The 21,959-nt window shown below is 50.5% G+C and overlaps 8 protein-coding genes across 8 annotated transcripts; 3 read left to right on the forward strand and 5 right to left on the reverse strand.

Moving 5' to 3' along the window:
• Positions 1-1,042: 1,042 nt before the first annotated feature.
• Positions 1,043-1,615, reverse strand: BDV17DRAFT_290034 (Yae1 family protein; the record flags this gene model as incomplete). The annotated part of the gene is made up of 1 exon (XM_073761807.1): positions 1,043-1,615. The coding sequence occupies one exon, from the start codon at positions 1,613-1,615 to the stop codon at positions 1,043-1,045; it is 573 nt and encodes a 190-aa protein (XP_073616881.1).
• A 218-nt stretch (positions 1,616-1,833) lies between these two features.
• Positions 1,834-4,110, forward strand: BDV17DRAFT_259704 (methionine--tRNA ligase MES1). The gene is made up of 2 exons (XM_073757460.1): positions 1,834-1,989; positions 2,052-4,110. The coding sequence occupies exons 1-2, from the start codon at positions 1,853-1,855 to the stop codon at positions 3,889-3,891; spliced, it is 1,977 nt and encodes a 658-aa protein (XP_073616882.1). The 5' UTR covers positions 1,834-1,852; the 3' UTR covers positions 3,892-4,110.
• Positions 3,929-5,575, reverse strand: sonA (putative nuclear pore complex protein (SonA)). Its single transcript, XM_073764592.1, has 2 exons — positions 5,146-5,575; positions 3,929-5,086 (listed from the first exon to the last, which is right to left on the reverse strand). Exons 1-2 carry the CDS (start codon positions 5,404-5,406, stop codon positions 4,259-4,261), a joined length of 1,089 nt encoding a protein of 362 aa, XP_073616883.1. The 5' UTR covers positions 5,407-5,575; the 3' UTR covers positions 3,929-4,258.
• Positions 5,576-7,524: 1,949 nt separating this feature from the next.
• On the forward strand, positions 7,525-8,244 carry BDV17DRAFT_290037 (uncharacterized protein; the record flags this gene model as incomplete). Its single annotated transcript, XM_073761808.1, has 4 exons — positions 7,525-7,693; positions 7,756-7,807; positions 7,857-8,040; positions 8,095-8,244. 4 exons carry the CDS (start codon positions 7,525-7,527, stop codon positions 8,242-8,244), a joined length of 555 nt encoding a protein of 184 aa, XP_073616884.1.
• A 715-nt stretch (positions 8,245-8,959) lies between these two features.
• Positions 8,960-13,097, reverse strand: rgsC (putative intermediate filament protein (Mdm1)). The gene is made up of 2 exons (XM_073757461.1): positions 10,316-13,097; positions 8,960-10,270 (listed from the first exon to the last, which is right to left on the reverse strand). The coding sequence occupies exons 1-2, from the start codon at positions 12,951-12,953 to the stop codon at positions 9,246-9,248; spliced, it is 3,663 nt and encodes a 1,220-aa protein (XP_073616885.1). The 5' UTR covers positions 12,954-13,097; the 3' UTR covers positions 8,960-9,245.
• A 146-nt stretch (positions 13,098-13,243) lies between these two features.
• On the forward strand, positions 13,244-14,544 carry BDV17DRAFT_259718 (bifunctional phosphatidyl-N-methylethanolamine N-methyltransferase/phosphatidyl-N-dimethylethanolamine N-methyltransferase). The gene is made up of 5 exons (XM_073757462.1): positions 13,244-13,349; positions 13,412-13,451; positions 13,549-13,565; positions 13,628-14,054; positions 14,150-14,544. The coding sequence occupies exons 1-5, from the start codon at positions 13,301-13,303 to the stop codon at positions 14,223-14,225; spliced, it is 609 nt and encodes a 202-aa protein (XP_073616886.1). The 5' UTR covers positions 13,244-13,300; the 3' UTR covers positions 14,226-14,544.
• On the reverse strand, positions 14,545-17,019 carry BDV17DRAFT_259719 (RXT2 domain-containing protein). The gene is made up of 4 exons (XM_073757463.1): positions 16,568-17,019; positions 16,375-16,496; positions 16,114-16,267; positions 14,545-16,054 (listed from the first exon to the last, which is right to left on the reverse strand). Exons 1-4 carry the CDS (start codon positions 16,638-16,640, stop codon positions 14,844-14,846), a joined length of 1,560 nt encoding a protein of 519 aa, XP_073616887.1. The 5' UTR covers positions 16,641-17,019; the 3' UTR covers positions 14,545-14,843.
• Positions 17,003-21,268, reverse strand: BDV17DRAFT_259725 (uncharacterized protein; the record flags this gene model as incomplete). The annotated part of the gene is made up of 4 exons (XM_073757464.1): positions 20,817-21,268; positions 19,079-20,696; positions 18,910-19,023; positions 17,003-18,851 (listed from the first exon to the last, which is right to left on the reverse strand). Coding segments are annotated over exons 1-4 (3,281 nt in total), but the record flags the coding sequence as incomplete, so codon positions are not given.
• Between the last annotated feature and the right edge of the window lie 691 nt (positions 21,269-21,959).

Below are 21,959 nucleotides of genomic sequence, written 5' to 3' on the forward strand. Positions count from 1 at the left end.
CGAAGCACCAAAAAGTATTTTGCAGTCGCTAAAAGCCTTTGAACAAGCGGTCAACCGAAGAACAAGCTGGCAGTCAGAAAGAGCTTTCACTAAATCCTGAGTCTAAATTCTCCAACCCCAGCCGAGGCCACCACGCCTATCATCAAACATGGCCCAGCGACATCAATCAATTTCTACCTCGTAGTCTAGTCTACAGGCGCATTGTTGAGATCGGCCTCGACTGTGCGAACTGGAAACAACAAGATGATGGATCTTGCAGGAACTAACCCGTCTGGGCTCAACAAGACAGATTAGACTCGACTAGATACGACCGAGGAGAGTCTGGCTCGAAACCCGAGCTCGTCTGCCTCCGCTCTCGTCCATGGGCCGCCTCGTGCCCATCACTTCGTCCTACCCCGAGATGTGATTATCATTAATACTACCAAAGCATGACAACGAGCTTCCATGATGTCGATGAGTGCCGCTTGGTTGAGGATTGCGTCATATAGTGCCAAATCTGCAGTCTGCGATCTACTCCGATGTCCACGGTACTTGGAGTACATACTAATCTAAGCTTCGAGAACCAAGCAAGTCGTTTGCATTTTGTCAATCGCTACGCGTCTTCCACAACACCTGAAGCGCTCTCTGCGTGATATCACACAGCCATGCCCCTTAGATGTTTTGTCGCATCCTTAGCATTGCTGTATGCTTGTTAGCGGAGGCACAGCGAAGCTTGTTTGTGCCATGCGTGTCGACACTGAGAAAGTGTGCCGTAGGAAACCATTCCTTCGAGATCCTAACAGTCCTCATCAACCCTCCCCCGCCCTTGTCTATGTCTGGAGGCATTTAAGGGAACTCCGTCCGGACGAGGTTATCTTTGATGTCGCGTTCGTGGAGAGATGATTCCTAGGGTAATTTGAACATTCAAGAGAGATAGCTGTTGATCTCTTCAGAATGGCCAGTCGATCCGACGATGCGAGTGCCGTGAGAGCGTTATCACGTTCTTCGAAATGTGAGAAGTAGAGGAGTGCTCATTGATGGATGAATTCCTCTCAGGCGCAGATCAGTGTCTGATGTTGAGAGAGCTGATATCCTCAATACTACCAGTGCCATCACCAGAAGCTTGACCACCTTTGCCATCAGGTTGTATGTCTGAGGTATCTTCGCGCTCCCCGAATGCACGCTGGATAAGCTTAGCTTTGACAATGGCCCCCTTCAAGCGTTCGTCTACGTCTGAGACAGCCTCTTCTGTGTTTTGCATGGGCAGTGATGCTGGATCGACCAATTCGAGAAGGGTTTCGAGGTTTCGTGCAAGTCGAGAGCTGTGGGAGAAGATTGCCATTTCCTTGCAGACAGAAGGGCTCAGAAAAGTCTTCTCTTTTTGCATGTCAGCAGGCGATTCAGAATCCAGAGTCGTGTGTGCGTCCACTTTCATAACCGCAAGCCTCTGAGCCCAGACCAACGCTTTGCCATATAGTTTGCCCAATTCAACAAACTTCTCGAATCCCTTTTCCACTGCAAACACACTTCCTTCCGTATAGCCAGCCTCCGCGCCATCCGCAGCTCCCAGGTCGAAGCCTTCTTTGTAAAAATCTTCCTCCAAATCAAGAAGGCTTTCAAATATATTGGTGTCCATGTTGGCTAGTAGTCGAGCCAGGCGCAGCCGATAAGGAGAATATTATCAGCCTTCAAAGTTGAAATAATCACGGTAATCAACAAAGAAAGGGATCGAAAAAAAAGAAACAGCGCTGTGGAGTTGTTTGTTGCTCGAGTGCAACGCCCTGCCGGCGGGCGATGAATCATCCACCACCAAAAAAGCTCCTTCTAGTCCATCTTTTGCCCCTCCACAACCCCGCCATCGCTATCACCCACCATGGCTACGGACCAAAAAATCTTGCCCGAGAAGGGCGAGTGCAATATCCTAATTACTAGTGCTTTGCCTTATGTGAATAACGTTCCTCACTTGGGAAACATAGTGGGATCCGTCCTCAGTGCCGATGTTTTCGCCAGGTGAGTCATCAGCTTATAGGTAGAGCCGTATGGGCCAGCCAGCTAATGTGAGAGCTTCTTAGGTACCATAAGGCTTGCGGTCATCCGACCCTGTATATATGTGGAACAGACGAATACGGTACTGCGACAGAAACAAAAGCTTTGGAGGAGAAGGTGACACCGGAGGAGCTGTGCGCCAAGTACAATAAGATTCATCAAGAAGTGTACGAATGGTTTGAGATTGGATTCGATCATTTCGGACGCACTCCGACACAAAAACACACCGAAATTTCTCAAGCTATCTTCAAGCGGCTCTATGACAATGGGTACCTTGCGGAAAAGACCGCTGAACAGCCGTTCTGCGAGACCCATGGGTCCTTCTTGGCTGATCGCTATGTTGAGGGAGAGTGCCCACGATGCCACTACGATGACGCTCGCGGAGACCAGTGCGATAAGTGCGGCCATCTTCTCGATCCATTCGACCTTATCAACCCGAAATGTAAGCTCGACGGCGCTGCCCCAGTGAAGCGAGAAACGAAACACATTCACCTCCTTCTGGACAAGCTCCAGCCTGAAATCGAGAAATACGTCCTCCCTGCTATGGAAAAGGGTGACTGGCCCAAGAACTCCCGCAACATCACTGAAAACTGGTTAAGAGAAGGTTTGAAGGACCGTGGTATCACCAGAGATCTTAAATGGGGTGTCCCTGTCCCCTTGAATGGGTTCGATAACAAGGTGCTATATGTGTGGTTTGAGGCGTGCATTGGCTATCCATCGATCACTGCCAACTATACTCCTGACTGGGAACTCTGGTGGCGCAACCCCGAGGATGTCCAGCTCTATCAATTTCTGGGCAAAGACAACGTACCCTTCCACAGCGTCATCTTCCCTGGGTGTCAATTGGGAACCAAAGATAAGTGGACTATGCTCCATCATCTGAATACTGCGGAATATCTGAACTACGAGGGTGGAAAGTTCAGTAAGTCTCGCGGAATCGGCGTCTTTGGTAACAACGCCAAAGAGACTGGTGTGCCGCCAGACGTTTGGCGTTACTACCTTCTGAAGAACCGTCCGGAGACAGGAGACACTCAATTCGAATGGAGATCGTTTGTCGACAGCAACAACAGTGAATTGCTGGCCAAGCTGGGTAACCTCGTCAACCGAGTTATCAAGCTTGTCGCTGCCTCATACAGTTCAACCATTCCTGAATTCACCGTCCCAGAGAGCTTCCAGCCGAATCTGGACGAGGTCACCGATCTCCTCCGCCAATACATTGAAGAAATGGACAGCGTCCACTTGCGTGCTGGTGTCCACACTGCCATGAGAATTGCCGAGGCCGGTAACGGCTTGATCCAGGCTAACCGACTGGACAACACCCTTATCGCCAACGAACCCGAGCGTGCCGCCGCCGTCGTCGGCACAGTCCTCAACCTCATCCACCTCCTCGCCAGTGTGTTCGCCCCCTACCTCCCCGCCACCTCCAAGTCCATCAACGAGCAGCTCAACGCTCCCTTCCAACTCATCCCTTCCCTCGAGGACATCAAAGACGGCTGGAAGCCCAACTCTCTAAAGCCCGGTCACAAGATCGGCAAGGCCCAGTATCTGTTCTCGCGCATTGACTCCAAGAAGGCGGATATCTGGCGCGACCAGTTCGGCGGCTCGCAGGCTGATCGCCAGAAGAAGGAAGAGGAGGCTGCCAAAGCCGCTGCAAAGAAGGCGGCCAAGGATGCCGCCAAGGCAAAGAAGAAAGAGAAGAGGGCTAAGGAGGCTGCTGCCGCTGCGGGTGCCGGCGGTGTTGCCCCCGTCGAAGCCTCGGCCAAGGGAGGTGCCGAGTCCACTGATGTTGCGGGCCAGGCGAAGAACGATGAGGCTGTTGAGAAGGTCACTGATGGTGTTGCGCAAGTTACGATTCCAACATCTTGATTTAAGCCGCAGCGGCAGGTAGTTACGGAGAAGTATTTTGGTAGACTCGAAGATAAGACGAGAGTAAATTATGAGCGATAAATTCAACACTTACATATCCATGAATACGATTGGATTCTTATTCGAATTTCCAGATGAATTTGTTTTTATTTCATCATATCATGTTTACTGGGCTTTGTCGAATCGATGGGAGTGTGCTGAATAGCAAGTGACACGCTTGTTTTAATCTGTCATAACAATGATAAGGTAACCTAAGTGCTGATAGTTGTATATTACCTAGGTATATTCCCAGTTTCCCATCCCACCTGTCGCCTAGCCTCCTCTTTTGACTGAATACCCTCCCCATGCATGCGCCAGTCAAACCCGATTATCGCCTCCTAGTACCCGGTCTGGGCTTCACTTCCTCCGGTGCGACTGGGTGAAGCATGACCTTGTTGGGAAGCTGTGGGGTATTCGCCGAGTATCCCTTGCTCCAATCGTAGCTCACAGCGTAGGCGAAGATGTTGCCGTTAGAATTGAAAGCCGAGCTAGAAATCGTTCCCCCGACGCTAGGGTAACCCTTTAGACGGTGCTTGGCGTCCTTGTCCCAGAAGTGGAATGTTCCGTCGCTACCGGCTGTACTGAAGGTGCCGTGTTGAGGGTGGAAAGAGATGGCGTTGACGGAGTAGATGTTGTTGATATCACGCTGGTTGGGGGGTGTTTCACGGTGGCATTTGAAACTGAAGTTTGAGCCCGAGTCTTTGTCTTCAACGTATTGAATAGCGCAGCGGCCCTCGATACTCCCTACGGCGAATCCGCTTGCGTCTTGGAAGCAACTAACCACTCGTGTTTGCCATTTCAAGGGAGACTGCATGGTCTTGTAGAACTTTGTGGGGTTGTTGAGATCGATGATATTGATGTACCGGTCTGCCGTTCCGATGACTAGCAGCTTGTCCTTGACATCCATTGCGTAAACACGTTCCTGGCACTCCACAGATGCGATAGGCGTTGATTGCCGCAAATCCCAGTATTTGACTTGCTTGTCCCAGGCACCCGTCACGAGAAGGGGCGTACCACCAGCCGGGTTGTTAATCATATGACAGCATCTAATTGGAGCATCGTGCGCGGCAACCTGGATAGGTGTAGTAGCGTTGGCACCTAGATCGAGCATGCGAGCTGCCTTGTCTGCGCCTGCTCCAACGACTTTTGACCCGTCCTAATTAAACAATCCTTGTCAGTGACGGAAAGGACATGTAACAAGTTAACAATACTTACAGGTGACCAGCAGCAGTTCAACACGGGAGCCTCGTGCTCGAAAAGAGCCTTTCCTTCACTCTGGCCTTGGTCGTTGATCTCGTAGATGCGAACTTTCTTATCCCATGACGCTACAGCCAAATGTTGGCTCGCGGGCGAGAAGCGTAGATCGGAAATGCTGTCCTCTGGAGGGGAATTAAGGGCAACATCTTTCGAGATGTCGCCTGTAGTATTGCTTGCAGCTGTTGTGTTTGTGCCCGTGGCGCCAAAGAGGCCCGACATGTCGACAACTTTTTTTCGCCGAGCTGAACCTTCGGTATGATGGAATGAACGATGCGACTGTAATGACCAAGGAACAGATATCAAGAGCGCATGTGAAGAGAGCTGCAGTGACAGAGGCGAGGTAGAATTGCTTGTTATGAGTTGTTTGAAAGCTTCCAGGCAAGACAAGAGCGTTGGAGAGAAGGTCCGATATCAACGCGCGCTGGACCGGCAGTATCGCGACCTCAGACTTCTACACTCACCGCTTTGTGGTGCGTGTCCATACCAGTTTTCTCAGTCGGGATCTGCGTTCCACCCGCGTTAGTCAATAATGCCACATCCCCAAATCTAACGGTCTAATATAGTTACCAGGGTCTGTCTTGAAGAACAATTTCTCGATAGGCCCAAGTAAGATAGCCCACGAGGGAGAACCTCGAGACATCTCCCATATAGTGCCAAACGGCTGGGTACAGCAAGGTGGACGAAGCTTCTATTTGATCTCTCTCGAGCGCCTCAGAGAATTGATGCTTGTCCTTTACTCTCCGCTGTCTCTATCTGCGACTGGAAATATATCTAACTTTAACTATCCAGCCGACCAGTTCAAAACAAACTATTGCCGACAGAAACCAATATGATGGCTCGCCAATTGCCATGGGACCATGCTCGGAACTATCCATAACGTCAACCCCAGAAAGTCACAAGTGGTGTCGTCAGCATCTGGGTTACCTATGTATCTCCGCAAAAAGTCCATGCTGAAATGCTGAGACGGAAGCGCGGAGCGGACACGTGATTCTGATGTTTACCGGCCTTCATCACTCGTTCTGGAACTTTCAGATAGTTACCAGCGTTGAGTTATATTGTCAATGGTAGTCAGTCCTCATCACAATATTTGTTACGGTACCGTAGTGTCTCCAATTGTTCGCAATTCAACTACAATCTATCAATGCCCAGATGCCAGAGGCCAAACAGCTCAGTGCTGACGGCAAGTGGAGCGGGTGGAAATGCGGGGTGCAGCCTTAGCTTGGGTGGGCCGGATTGAGCTCCTCTCCAGACGTCAGGCTCGCGTGATCCAATGCTGCAACACTGCTACTCTGTGACCTGGTGCTTTGCGCTGTGTCTGAGAAACAAGGGACTAGCTCTGTACAAATTATGAGACATCTACAGAAAGATCCCCGGTGGGATGATGCGGGAAGGCCGACACGGGTTGAACCATCATCTGATGCATCTGCGACAGGTGCGGAGATCCTTTCATCACCACTCACATCATACGGCATGCCGGGCCGTTCACTGGCAGCCGGTGGCATTGCTCTACAGTGTACTAGTACAACCACCGCTAGCGAGCTTTGCTGATAGTATCTTAGTAGTATGTTGATATAGTCATCAACTCGTGCGAGACCTTTCCGGAAGCAGGCTGTTTCATCATTGCAAGGCGCATCTGGCTATCATCCAACGCTTCTTCCATAGCATCCCATCCCCCTTGCCACAGCCTGGAGCTTCTCAACCCCACCTCAACATCGTGTTATACAGCGTACCACGCATACCTCTTCTGCTTCTCCTGAGATTGTCTTCTAAGCTCTATCACTATAGCTCTCTTGTGTCTTTATAAGATCTGTCTAGGACCAATTGCAATACAGACTGTAGTCGTACTATATCCCGGAAATCCTAGTCGCCATTGAAAGGATAGGAAGCCAGTGACAGGCCGGGGAGGACGGAGCGAGGCATCATACTTTGGCTCTCCCAGGTCACCTGCCCTTCCCCTCTTTCTTTCCCTTGCTCCCCTCTGCCCATCACCTCTCCTCTTCGCCCTTTTTCTTCCCGCTCCCCTCTTCCTCTTCTCTTCCTTTCCATCTCCCCTGGATCTCAACACTCGTCCGTTCGCATCCAACCAACTGGTAAGCTCAACTCTGCCCCTGCATTTCCACTTACCACCACCCTCCTTTACCATCCACCTCTGTAGTATCCCTCTCATTAGCATGCCCAATCATGGCTTCGAACATTGCGTGACCTGGTCGTCCTCATTGTGTTCCTGAGTAGTCATCCCGGAGAGGAACACTGAGCTAACCTACCTTCCTGAGAATTAGATCTCCATCGAACACTCAACACCTGTTTTGCGTTTATTCCTCTAGCTCGATTGCAACCATGTCTGCTGTTGAGAACCTCGAGCACCCCGAGCTCACCAAGGTCGATTCCGCCGTTGCTGGCTTGACGATATCCCCCAAGGATGAAAAGGCACCCGACAAGGCCGACAAAAAGGCCCACAAGCGCAACTCATCTCAGGCTGAAGGTGTTTACAACATCAAGGAATTGGGTAAGTATTCAGGACACTGCTTAGCTATCACTAAGTTTGCTGATCATTTGTTCGCTACGAAGAGGAGAAAGGAATCGAGATCACCCTACCCATCGAGACACAGAAGACGGGATGGTACATATCCGTCATGATCTCGTCGATTCACGTTGCTAACATCGCTTAGGAAGCTGAACACCTCGCCATCAACGATTGAGGACAAAGATATCCTCAAACTTCAACTCATCAATCCCCCGGTCAAGAAGATCGACTTGCACTTCCCCCTCGGATTGGAGGTAACGGCCCGCAACATGAAGGGCGTGACAATCAAGGATGCACTGGACGCAATCTACAAGCAGTTCAAGAAGAAGGTTAGAACCAACATTATACTGCACGAGAAAGGTAAGCTAACGAGTCTTACAAAGGCTGACGACGAGCTGGACAAACCCTACCTCGCTGGCTTCGAGTGGGACAAGGAAGAGTGCTGGACACGCCTCATTGTTCACCAGACCAAGCAAGGCCCCCCTGCTCCGACAGGCAAGAAGTCAAAGAAGAAGGCCAAGGAGGAGGCGTAAGTCGCTTGTCCACGGTCCACCTCAATGTATGCGGTGTCACCACTCCTGGTCAAAGTCCGTGAGGGACTTCTGTGACTTGACATGCTTTGTCTCTTGCCCTGTCTCTTATGAGCATTGCTTCCCCATGGTCCGCAGCTTTAGAAGTTTGCGTCCAGAGTACAGGCGTTTGTTTCTTCTCTGTAATCTGATATTCGTTGTTTTTTTATCTCAGCTCCAGCTACACTCAGTGTTCTCTCCGGTTGTCCATACCGCCAAAGCGCAGTACACACAGAGCCAATCTTAATGGTCAGGCCTCTCACATTGATTCAATGAGACAGATGTATTCAAGTGTCGGATGGTTTTGTTTTGACAAGATTCTATGTAAAGAAGTAGGCCACATGCTCCACCATATCTCCACGTGGCTCTATACTAGTTATTTCAAGTGGAGCTGGAGTATCCGTACCTATCCATACCCCACATTCAGAGACATTACTAGACTCCCACAACCCAGGCGAATAGCCTATCAAAAAGCTCGGTTTCTGAAAAATAAAGCGCGGTTACTCTGAGCTCGGTATCTTGGATCCCCAATGCCAGATTCTACAGCGTGCTCCAATGTCTTTTCTACATATTGTCTCCGACATAGTATACGTTAATGATGGTGCAGATACTGAGATCGAGGGTCGCTATGAGGGTAGCAACTGTCGTTACCCAGGGAGGCTATCTTGAAGACGTATAAATTACATGTGCTGCTAAAACCAGCATATTCCTCGCGAGCACAAGTCAGAGAGAAGGAATGAAACAGGCGAAGATATATTAATTATGAGAGGCATCGCTAATCAAACATCATCGTGTAGAGTGAGACAAGCCCAAATCCATGGGATTCACAACTCGCCCGACCTTGCAAAGTCTAAATATACAGGAGGTCCGAGCAGGTACACATCGGCAGGCCGTTGGCGCCGTTGTAGTCATGCAAGTCATTATCGTTCAAGGATCATTAAGGTAAGGCGTGATCTGGGTCACTGTCAGAGTCGTATCCGTCCTGCAGTCTTCTCACCACCAAACAAGACCAGGACAATTTCGTCTAACAATGTGAATATCAAGTGTGCGTTTAGCCGCTGATTGTTCAACGTTGCGAAAATCCTCCTTGCTGCAGCCTGAGCGTTTGCGCGTCCAACGACACTCCCCGCGAGATCTGGGATGAGAGTTGCAAGAACTAAACTGGCCTCTGTGCGGCTCTTGAGGCGTTCTGGGGCGGTGCGCACTTTATTCTCGCGAAATGTACCGCCGGGCCAGAGAGTATCCTTTGTTAGCGCGAGGTAGCGGACCAAATGCTCGTCTTGAAACAAAGAGCGGGCTCCTTCGCGGACTTTGCGCTCTATTGTGCCGCCGAGCAGCTGATGAAGGACAACAACGACCGCGCGGCCACGTAGCCAGTTGTTGCCTTTGTTAAGCTCGAATGTTTCCAGGAAGAGATCGCAAATAGGTTTGATAAACGGTTCTAGCTCACGATCTTCAAAGGCGTTGAGTTCGGCTTCGGCCTCGGCAGTTGTGACGGCATCTTCAGTCGTTGTGTCTGTAGCTGTAACGGGAGCGTTGGGCTGTTGGTTGGTGGCAGCGGAGATGAGATTCTGTCCAGCGATTGAGAGCTGATCAAGTACGCCAAAGTTGCCAAGGAAATCATCCATGCCATCAGCGACGGAGTTGTATATACGGGTCACTAGATCTTTGGTCTCCCCGACTCCCGGAGTTTCGTTACGTGGAATGATTGCTCGCTGAGAGAGAAAGGCGCGCAAGTCACGACTCCTGCACACTTCTGGGAGAAACAACAGCTGCTGGAGATACGCCTCGAGAGCTAGACGTCGCTTCTGCAAAAACTCCTTCTGGAGCTTCATGACCATTCGCCGCCGAGGAAACTCGAGTTGACGCACGGAGGGGTACCGCATTCGCAACTGGTGGTGAAGTTCGTGGAACTCGCTGTATCTACGAGCGACAGCCCAGGAAGCTGCAGGCATCTGCTCTCCGGCATTTCTTTGCACTTCGACAACATCTGCGAAAGTTAGTCAGGATCTAAACAAGAGGGATGTGAGCGTACACATGGCGAATTCTCGACCATCCTCCTCTTTGCCCACCACAATGGACTTGATTCGTACGGTCGACCGGCCATAGAGGCTATTGTCACTCTCCTGGATCATGTACTGCTGACGTTGCATATCTTTGCGGTGAAGCTCTCGTTGAATGCTTGTTTTTGACTTTCGTAAAATTCTGAGCTCTGCTGTATTGTTGGTGAGCTCGGCCTTTCGGGTCAGTGTATCGACCACTGATTCTTGCGATCCAAGCTTCTCAATGTCTTTTGTGAGCGCCTGAATTGCCTCCGTCAGTCCAAGATCTCCTGGTGCCGCTTCATGGACCTCGTCTGCAGAGTCCTTGCCATCTCCACCATCTGGCTCTTCGTATTCATCCTCAAGATATTTCTGCTGCTCAGGGAAAAGGTCGTCATCAAACACGCCGCGGCGCGAAGAACCGTCCAGAAGACCAAGGGAGGCGATGCTGGGTTTCAGTTTATCATCACCTCGCCCATCAACCCTAGGGGCTTCAATCGAGCTGCGCGGTGATTGTCGGATCGGGTCACTGGCGGAGAGCTCCGCCAATCTCCCATTCTTCGGCTCGTTGGTGATAATATCATTTAACGCCGCCTCCATGTTCTCGATTATTTGCTTGTCACTATTTTCTGAGTCACCGTTCGTGCCGTCCCGATTAAGACTCTGGGTGGACATGGCAAGCGGATCGGTATCGTAATCATCATCGAATAGAGGCGCCGAACGTTCAGAATCTATTGATCGCCTTGTCGGCTCTTCGTCGTCAAAGAGCTTTCCCAAACCGGGAACGTCATTTGATGAGATAGCAGCCCTTCGTAGATCTTGCTTCGGCTTGGAACCTGGTTGAGACGTTGTCCGACTTAGCAACGGAGGAAGGGGACGTCTTTCCCGGATCTGGGACGAGCTATCCTTTGAGTTGGCCGAGGAAGGTGGAATAGCCATGCTACTTTGAGAAGCGTCATCAAACGCTAGATATTTCCAGTATAGATCTGACTGTTTGAACTTTGGATAGTAGATATCCTGCAGCTGTTCCAGCACCGCAGATTGAGTAGTCAGTATCACTGTACGAGCCTTGCGATACTGTTCGGGAGTGGCTCGCTTTCCTGCACTGAGAAAGGCCTTCACGATTTGACGGGATTCGTCCACTACCTTGAGTTCGGGTTTCGTGAAATATGTCTCACTAATGAGGGCCATATCGTTTCTGTCGGCGGTGGTCCACATCTTGGAACTGGGTGACGACTCATCCCCAAAGTCGTCCTCAAGCGGGTTACGGAATCCATCAACCACGATCCAGAATTGCACGAGAGACATGAGATGCTGCCGATCCATGAACTCCATGAAGTATGAAAGACCCGAAGCGTCGTGCATCACGTCAACCAGGGACGCTTCTTGAGTCGCTGAGGAGCTTTTCCGGCGAAAATGCGAAGCTGCAGCGGCAGCATGGGATGCCTGGGCATTAGGGGTGGAAAGCTTTGCCACTTTTTGATCCAGAACCCTCTTTCCGGTTTCGAGTCGTTTAAGGTATACAGGGTCCTGCCCTTCCACCGTCGATTCTCGTTTCAACTGGCTGGCTACAAGGGCTCTAAATCGCCGAGCGTCTGAAAGATTATTACAGCGACGGATGGATCGTACAAATCGTTCGAAAGCTCGCTCAGAATCATTAGGAGAAAGGCGTGGGAAGGGATGGCTGCGCTTTGACCTTGGGGCGGGAGAAGCATGTTCGTCCAAAGCAGCCCGAAGCTTCCGTACTGTTTTGCGATCTTGAAGGGCGGTTCGACCGTAAGCTTCCATCAGTTGATTCCAGGTATCTGGGTCAGAGGTTGCTGAGACGAGAGGGAATAAGACAGCGCAGGAGATAATTTCCCTGATAAGTACCGAGACAATTCGACTGTTGAGGACATTTTCAGGGAACAACTGCGGGAGCAAGCCAACAGTTATCTTGCGCAAGTATTCTTGTTCCACCGTTTTCTGGTCAGATAGTGAGAGTACTGCAGCCGGGTGCAAGTGACCATCACGATACTTGCTTGCGATGGCGAGATCCAACTCCTGGGATTCAGTGACGTTGCGGGTTAAGTTCTTTCCCCGCACTGATCGCTCCGCGATATCAAATTCCTTGAGATGTGTCGTCAGAATGGGAAATATGCGGGAGACGACCAGGGAGACAATATCCTCTGCTTGTAGCCGATCTCGCAAGTTTCCAATCGCTGTCCGTATCACCTTGTCCACCTCATTGGGGAATGCGGGGTTCGGGCTGATACCGCGGTGCCATGACGAGATGAAGTCACGAGTAATGAACGAGAGGATTTCGTCAAAGCTTTCAGACACAATGAGTGATTGTGGAAATAGTGATTCCGACTGATACTCAGACCGTTTCTGGTACGATTGAACCTCATTTGTCCAGTGCTGGCGTGCAATAAAGGCGACAGGTAGGGACTTGGAGCGGGTGAGCTTGAACGACGTTAAGGTTCGTGTTGTGAGGAGTACAAGGCCAATGATAGCGGTCAATGAGAGTAGGGCGCCGAGAACCAGGGCATATCCAAGGTATCTAAGAACAGGAAGCCAGTGGATAGCAAAGCCCCAAGCGATGAAACCACCAAAGCCCGCTATAACATAATCGCGAAGTTTCAGGGCCATTCTCACCACACCGTCACACTGGAACTGTAGCTCTTTTCATGGTGTTAGGAACAAGAGTGTTGTATTCGAAATCCGAGAGTGCATTCTCGAGGGTTGACCGCAGTGACCGACTGACACGAAAAGAGTTTGGAGTCGATCAAAGCATGGCAGTTGAAGACGCCGATCACCAGTATGACGAGCGGTCGGCAGCAGAAGATAGGCGGTGAAGGTGGTGCTATCACATGATTTAGTATTGAGAACTAACGACGTCACTCGTCCATTGTCGTCTTCTCTCCACTTCAACCTCCTCTCTTCTCCTCTCCTCTCTCCCAACCCTTCAATTCCATTCCATCTCGGACTCTGCAAATATGACGACCCTCGCCGACTTTGTTGATTTCTCCCAGGATACTTTGAAATGTACGTTTCTTGGCTCATTCACGCCTTGTCTTGCATGTGATTTTCAACCGCTGATCTTGTAGATGCGGCGCTGTCCATTGCGTTCAACCCGATATTTTGGAAGTGAGTATATACCTTAACTCACAGTACTGTTGTTCGAACTGGCGAAACAAAACGTTCCATGACCAGTGTTGCTAACCTCTCCGCTCGGCGGACACAGCATCGTTGCCCGTGCCGGTAGCTACCCCCACACCCTAACGCAACAACCAGAAGCAGGCCAAGGACTAAAATCACCGTAGAATACCGCAGCCACTTCCTGACTCGTATATTCGGTAGCCCCTACTACGGCTGCTACTTCCTCGCCGTCACCATCTTCTCCCTAGGCATCCTACGCGACCACGTCTACCAGCTCGCGCTAGCAGACCAGCCCTACTATGCCCCAGTGCACCAACCCATCCTCGGCGGTACGCTCTTCGCCGTGGGCTCCGTTCTCGTCCTGTCTAGCATGTATGCCCTCGGCGTGACCGGTACCTATCTCGGAGACTACTTTGGTATCCTCATGGATGCACCCGTTACGGGGTTTCCTTTCAACGTTACCGGATCCCCGATGTACTGGGGAAGTACCCTGAACTTCTTAGGCGTTGCACTTTACAAGGGTAAAGTTGCGGGGATTTTTCTCAGTGCCTTGGTGTTTGTTCTGTATTGGTTTGCGCTGAAGTGGGAGGAGTAAGTCTCGCTCTCTCCCTCTCCCTCTCCCTCTCCCTCTCATCACCCGATGTGATAAGAGTAGCAGACTGCTAACCCTGGCACACCGTTTGTAGCCCCTTCACCGCGGAGATATACGCAAAGCGGCAACGCGAGCATGCGAAGCTGAAGCAAGGCGGCAAGAGCCTGTGAACTGCCCAAAGCACGGAGTAACCCAGCCGCGCAAACGTGCGCGTTGACGGCAGATTTCAACATCCACAAGCATGTACGGAGAAGCCTCCGTATGCATCATAAGATACGCAGAGCAAGAAAGACAAGACCGAGGCTGCAAAAAGCTGAGCTGGAGCGTGGAGACAATGGAAAGTGCTATTCAACATCGTGAGCGGATGAGCGACCCTGAGTGAGGTACCGCTATACCTCAAATCAGTATATACATAGAATAGGCGCATTGCTTATAGAAGCTTATAGAAAAGGAGTCTGAAAATCTATCTGACGTTGATTATCCACCACAGAATTCATACATTGAACCAGAGCCAAAATTGATTGTATGGATATCATTCGTTTCACTGTTAGAGCCCCATAAACTCCTCATTCCCACGCGAACCAGATGTATTGAGACTGTGAGTCATTGTCCATGAAGAGAAATGTCAATCGAAATAAATCAGAGCAAGGCCAGAAGACGAACGTCACAGCCAAAACGAGAACCGAGAGCAAAATTATCCGCCAACTCCACGCTATGAGACCTAGGTAGACGCAAAAAGATCGAGAAAGAGAAGAAAGAATAAACGGCTTCGGATGATGGGTGCACGTTTATGCGCGACGACCTCTGCCCCGTTTGTTTGACCGGCTTTCTTCCACCGTTTCAATTTCATCTTCATCTGCGCCCTTCTTGAGGTCCTCCCCCTCAGCAAGGCCCCATTTCTCACGATCATACCAATCCTCTCCGTCGCTCATCTCGCCGACATGTCCTTCGGCCTTGCACCATTCAAAGACGTCTTCTTTCATCCGCAGAGCCCGCAATAGGGTCTCCAGCATGTGTTCGAATCCGCGGACTGTTTCTTCTTGTTTCTGGACATAAGACCAAAGTAGCCGACGAGTTTCTTCCGCTTCGTGTGGTGGCAAGCCATTGTTGGGGTCTGGCCGAACAGAGTCCGGGACTAGGTAGAGTGGGTGAGGTATAGGGAGAGAACTGAGCGTATCGCTCGAAGCGGACGGAGAAGCACGCCCAGAGTCGGTGGGCGGTTGGCCTGCGTTGGTCTGCGCTCTGGTTGTCATTCGTCTGGGAGGTTCTGGGGATAGTCCGTTCTCCATATCAACATCTTCGTCTGCTTCCTCTTCCCTGCCATCCTTGTTCCGAATCTCGGGGTCGGCGAATGCATGCTCTTTTGTCTCTTCACCCTTGGCCACATTGTTTGGCCTCCCAGGGCCGGACATTCGTTCTTGATTGCCTTGCGACTCTGTACTACCACCATTGGCTTTGACTCCGTCTTCCCGAGTTTCAGAATGATGCGGAAGGTCGCCGACCGAAGTATCAACAACTTCGGACTTTGGCTCTTTCGGAGCATTATCATCAGAATGTCGAGGCGCATGCTCTCTTCCCTCAGTTGACTCGACCGTCATTTCAACATCATTCGCCTCAACATCATGAGGCGACGGGGCTTCTTGTAAGGAAGCTGTAGATGAAGGGTTTTGTGTATTGTTTTCAGTAGATGCATTTTTGTGCCCCGAATTGGCACCGTCGGCACCATACTGTGGCAATGGGGAGCTGTGTCTAGTGCTGGCGATTTGAGGCCCAAAAATGAATCTGTCTTCAAACGTCTCGAATAGGCCGCACGGCGCCCAACCCCCGTCACCGAGGAATTGCCGGTGTAGGTTCCTTGCCCTCCATAATAAAGCTCTCTCCAGGCGCAGTTTGGCCTCGATTGCCAGTGTCATATGCGAAAGAGCCTTGGACGTATATGCGTGTGATAACGAAGGGTGGGTAGGAAGTTCTGATGGGTGCTTCAACGGGCATAAAAAGTCTAGATCGTCAACAGGCCAAGTTAACCAAGCTCTTGTCATTTGATTGAGAGTCACGTACGCTCCAGCGCAATCTCGGAAAATGGGTTTTCTTCCGCCACGGCTGCATCTGCCTCTGAGTCTTCATCGTCGTCATCAAGCTCGTCGCCTTCCGAGTCGTAACGAATGGGATTGTGGTTGAGAACATAACGGGTATACCCTGCGTGTTCAATTTTCTGTAGGTATTCAGCAGCAATTAGCGAGCCGATTTCGCGCCGGTTGCCGCGCAAGCCGATCAAACTGCCGCAAGCCCGGTCAAGGTGGATTTCAAAGCAAGAAATACCTGTTTATACAGCCCCTCGGCGTGCACATATCCCATAGCGCCCTCTTTCACATATCTTGCATTTCCCCGGAGCTTATTACCTCTGTTTGTCGGCTGTGTGATCGGTTCATCCGGTCCCGAATCTTGAGCAGATAAGGTTAGAGCGCGCGAAGAAAATAACAAAAGCCCGCAGATCATAGAAATTTCAACATACTGTCGTTTTCATTGCGAAGGGCCCGTTTCATCCCCACAATCGTATCGGCAATCAACGCCGCTTGCGCCGCCATGGTTCCGTTTGGGAGTACGGAACTTATGGTTGAAAGCGAAGAGTAGGCGCCGGCGTTGGGAAATGTGAGTAGCTAGGCGGTTTGCAAAAGGGTCAAGTTGGGTCTGAGGGAGCTTTGAAATATGAGTTAACCGTGATTGGAACCAGACACCAAATCAATGCAGAAGGTTAACAGAGAGAGTTGGTTGAAGATAGTTAGAGGCTCGGACAGTCGCTCTCGCAGGCTCTCCGCCTAACAGAACGGGAAAGCTGCCGGTGCCGTGCTAATCTTCTTTAGGAGCTGATAAGAGCAGCCAGTCGTATTCGAGCCTCAGGCAGTACTTCGTCTATTGTATTAGCATGTATGTACTCCGAGCTCTAAGTGTTCTATTCATCTTACTCATAGCGTATATATCATATCCAGTTGAGTAATACATGTTAAACATTGCGCAACAGCGGCAGTCCCCCCATCATCCTGCATAAGATCGTTAATCATCTGCATCGACCCAGACCAGGATGCCTTTTTTATCTGATCGCATGTCTTCCGTGGGAAGTACTCGTAGAGACTTATTAAAGTAAGTATCCACGACGAGAAGTTGAGGCTGGATCCATAAGCCTCGTCCGGAAGCTAACAGGTTATAACGGATGGAGTGCCGGCTCACAGGAGCCAGCTGAACCACAATCGTCTTTGGGCCGCTGAAAGCAAATTGCTCGCTGGCCTCCATGGTCAAGTTGAAGGTCAAAAAGTGCAGTGATGGATTCTCCAACGTGTATTCCATGTGTATCAGGCCGGAGAGCGTTTGCGATGGCATGGCCGAAGCGAGTACGCGAGGCTCGCCTGCTGGTATCACAAAGCGCGGGATTTCGAGTCTAGTTGTTGTAGAGCTAGCAGTCGACGTGGCACTTGCGTTGCCCTCAATTCTTCGCCATTGAATCTCCAGAGCGAGTATGAGCGATGTCGGACGTCGGTCACCCAGGATAATTTTTTGGATATCCAAGATAAAGTTAGAATGGCGGAGTTCTTCAGGATGAATCACTGGTGCTTCCGGGCTGATGAGCGTTTCAGATTCAACCTGCAAGGTGGCTCCGCCGCTCACGCTGAGCATAACAACTGACATCTTCTCAATTACGAAAGGTTGACGGGCAAAAGAAACCACTTTCGTATCGAGACACCACCTTTGCTGCAGGCCCAGCGACCCCGGCGACCCCGCCGAATCGTCAACTGTGAAAAAGTCTGGCCACGGCAAGGGATTTAATCGAGGTAGGAACTCATAATTTGCTTCAAACGGCCGCGTTATGGAGATTGCTAACCGTGTAGTAGCAATTATGGGTGTTTGAACGTCCGAAACAAGATTATAAACGGCGGACACCTCGAGCTCATATTCGAAACTGTTCTGGGTGTTGAAAATGACAAGCGGCAAGTCACGTTTTGAAGAGCTTCCAATAACCCCCACTGACCGTTTGACAAAATGAGATGCTTCATCTGATGTATTGGATCCTGATGCGATCAACGAATCTTCATCAAGCCAAGAGATCTCGGCTGAGGACTCAGGGCTGCCGAAAAGTCTAGCTTCAACAACAACATTAGCCGCTTCATCTTCTTGATTGTCGACCACGAGATCAAGCACAATACGCTCATCCGTATAGTATATTTCCTCGATATTTGGGACAGTGATTCGAATTTTAGGCGGCTTAGGTAGGATTTTGCAGCGCATGACATCACGACCCTTTCCCACTCGCCTGCGAGCGGGCCCTTTGGCGGCCTTCTGCCACCACGATGTTTCTTGCTGAGCCAAGTCCGTGATAGCACACGAGAGGTCAAATTCGTCTTCCGAGATTAGAAGCGCTACCGAAGCCAACCGAGACTCTCCTGCTTCTCGAGGTATACAAGTCAAATCATACACCTTGGTCTGGGAAGGTCCAATAGTCAGATCTGCAATCCCAGTGAGTGCCGTCAAACCACTCGTGGATGACTGAAGGACCGATGTGTCAGACGTGGCGCTAGGATCGCGTAGGGACGGGGATGAAATGATGCATGGAGTAACGGTGTCCGCATCTTTATTCTGGTCTGATTGCAGTCGGATCGGACGAAGGCAGCCTTCGAAAGCGAGTTTTAGTTCCGCAAATTTAATTGGAGCAGACGATTTCTGGGCGCAGGACCTTAGTACTAGCTGACCCTGTAACGGCTCGCCAACATTGCCCTCAGCCTTGTGAAAAACAAATGTTGCTGTAACTACACGAGGGCCCAAGATGTCAGCTAATACCGTGTCATTTTCTGGGACGAGGCTTACCACTGGATACAACATCTTCCGCTTTGACCACAATAGATGGCTTCGGTTTTGTTGAAGGAAGGTTCTTTAGACTAGCATGGATGTCGTACTGCCAGTCAGGGCGCGGCGAGAAAGCTAGAGGATCATCAGCAAGTTAGGGCTATGTGAGTAGAGGGTGTGAAGAGCTTACCCCAGCTTAGCAGTTCCCAGTCGACCCTTAGGACTGTTTCGCTATTCTGAACCTGCAGGGCACATTCCCTCAAGGCCCAGGCAAATTTCTCCATGAGGTGCCACCACCCAGACTTCCGCCAAGTGAGTGCCGGCCAGTGCGGACGAAGAGCTTCATAAGCTTCTTGCCAAGACTTTGAACGCATGTGTTCTTCTGCAATCTCCAAACTTAGACTCTCCGTCATGCGCGTCTGGTTCCGCTTTGAGAACTCGGCCAATGCCGCCTTAAGGGCATCCAATATGAGTGATGAATGGTCAAAACCACCGTTCACAGTTTGTGAGGCCTCTATGTGAGGTTCTGGTGCAAGATATGTGTCGTAAAGGTAAGCTTTGCTTGCTATGTGGGATGCAGGAGACTGGCCGGGAGGTATTCGATCTTCTGGGGGTATTTGCTCCGCCAATGTTCGCCGGCACATAGTATGCTTCGCTGAACGGTATAGCCAGTAGCCCTCGTGATGAATTTGCTCCCACGGCGCTGTCCCATTCCCTGGAGGAAGGTTCTTTTCGCGCGGGACGAAGATTGAATTATGCTCGCTGGATTGATCTTGAAGGATCCCAACCGATGTTAACTCTGGAATGTTCGCTTGATGAATGAGTTGAGCCATCACAGATGACCATCTGGCTTCCCAAGCTTCCCACCCATAGTTCCTCGTGCCTTTTCCGCGACTGTTCACAATGTCTTGTACGCGACCTCGGTGGTTTACCCAGAATTTCACTGCAAGTGTCGTTTGACCGGTAAGTAATAAGCAACGAATTATGCGTATTGAAAGCGCATCGGCTAATAGACGGGCGTCATTGAATTTCGGGTCCCAGCCAGCGATGTTTTCGAAGACTTCTTGTCCGAATAGGGTTTCGTAAGCACTTTCGTAGTTCTTGAGAGCCGCATCGATTTCTTGCCTGAACTCTGCAAATACTCCCATTTTGAATTCATAACGAGTATTCCATCCTTGTAGCGATAATGTTTGGGAGGTTCCACTAGTCGGTGGCGCCGTTGGCGGTGGTATGCTGCCCCTATTTCGTTTTCTCCTTGCGTGTTTGGATAGATCCCTATAATATTCCATCAACGAGGGCTGTAAGATAGATAGCAGAGACCTTATAAAGTCCAGCAGCTCTTCGGTGCTCACGTCCGGTGGAAGGATAAAAACAGATTTCTGGTCCAAATTTGTTGCTCTGCGGATTCCCATGACACGACCATCGATGTCCCCGAAATCATCCCCGGTAGCTTCTTCCGAGAGCAGCACGACGATGAAACGGGACTTATAACCGGAAGAGGACCATTGTTTCTTTAAACCATTGATTTCTATCTTCAATTGATTGTCGCGCAGCGAGCTCATGGTCGAGTCGAGACAAAACGGGAAGAAGTTGATCACTGCAGATGGGACTAGATCCTGGTGTTTCGCGGCCCATAGGGGTGTCATGATTCCATCGGGGAACGTCGGTGAGCTTGGCGTCAACGGAGAGATAGGCGAATGAAGGATAACCGGGGATCCATTATGATTGTTATGGCCATGGGCTGCTGTAGGACTCGTTGGCGGAGACGCAGGCGGGGGATTGGCTTTGCGCGGGGGCAGCCTATAGTTCTGCAAAGACATTAGCAAATTGGTCTGGAATAGCCAAGTTGTTGATGGCGGAGCATGAGGGAACTCAACCCCGAAAGCTGAGGCGAGAATCCCGTGTGAGCTATTTCAAGAGCGACGTACGCGTCCAGCAGATTTGATCTTGTATTCGGCCTTGGGGCTGTCCGTGGAGACATCATCTCGAAGGCCTTGCAACACAGCTTCACTGAGAAAGACACCCCGCAACTCCTCCGCAACTGACCCATCCAGCGGTGGAAAGTCCGATTCTATTAAGAAACCATTCTCGTTCAAAAGTGGATAAACCGTTTCCTCTGTATTCTGGTTTTGCTGGGCGCCATCGGCCTCAAGGCCGCAAAGCAGGATGAATGGAAGGTTATTGACGACATAAGGTTGGGGGTAGGCGTCCATTGCGGACCAGAACAGCTGTGGGCAGCCGCCGGTCACCGCATATCTCGGAATAACGAGGCCAGGGCGATAGACGCGAAGTGAGTAGTCTATGTGTATGGGCGAATACTGTTGAATGTAATTACCGTGGGAATCGTCGTGGACAAGCGCGGGGGTTGTGCTCAAATGAGCTGTGGCAGACAAGTGTTTTGCCAAGCCGGGCAACAAGGCGTCACTTAAGGCTGGACCAGGGTCGGAGATATACTCATCACAGTGCGCACAACGCTCCTATTATCGACTTTGATCTTATAGTTTCTCTCTACACTTGACTCCTGAATGAGGGTCAGTGTAATAATACAATGACGGAAAGCGCATGAAGACCGATTTTCGCCTCGCTACCATCTGGAGCCCTAATCTTGAACATCCCGTGCTTATCAAAATAAAGAATGATTATTCTCCATCCATGATGCCCGCTGCAATTTGACGGCGCCATAATAAGTACTATATGAGGCCCGAGTACGGACTACATATTACGCCAACTACTAGCCTTGAAAGCTTTTGCCCTGGACCATGTTCGAGCCCTTGAGCATTCTTCTTGACTAGAAGGAATTTTGGATCTCATCTTTCTTATCTTTAGTGTAATGATCGACCAGGGTCTAGTATTAAGACCGTTTATTTTGTATAACACAGGAAAAGCACGTAGATGCACTCGGACATTCTCCAGGGAAAGAGAAGCGGGCGTATAGCGTGGTCACTTTGCACGGGGCAGTTCTTCTTTCAAGTCCATATGTTTACTTAGGTAGGCTTTCGACTGGTGACGTATTGTAGTGTCCAAGATTTGCCAATCAGCACCTTAGCGCTCATTAGCAATGCCCTGCCTTG

This window comes from Aspergillus undulatus (genome assembly GCF_047715775.1).
Source record: "Aspergillus undulatus strain CBS 261.88 unplaced genomic scaffold BDV17scaffold_16, whole genome shotgun sequence".
Classification (NCBI taxonomy): Eukaryota; Fungi; Ascomycota; class Eurotiomycetes; order Eurotiales; family Aspergillaceae; genus Aspergillus; species Aspergillus undulatus.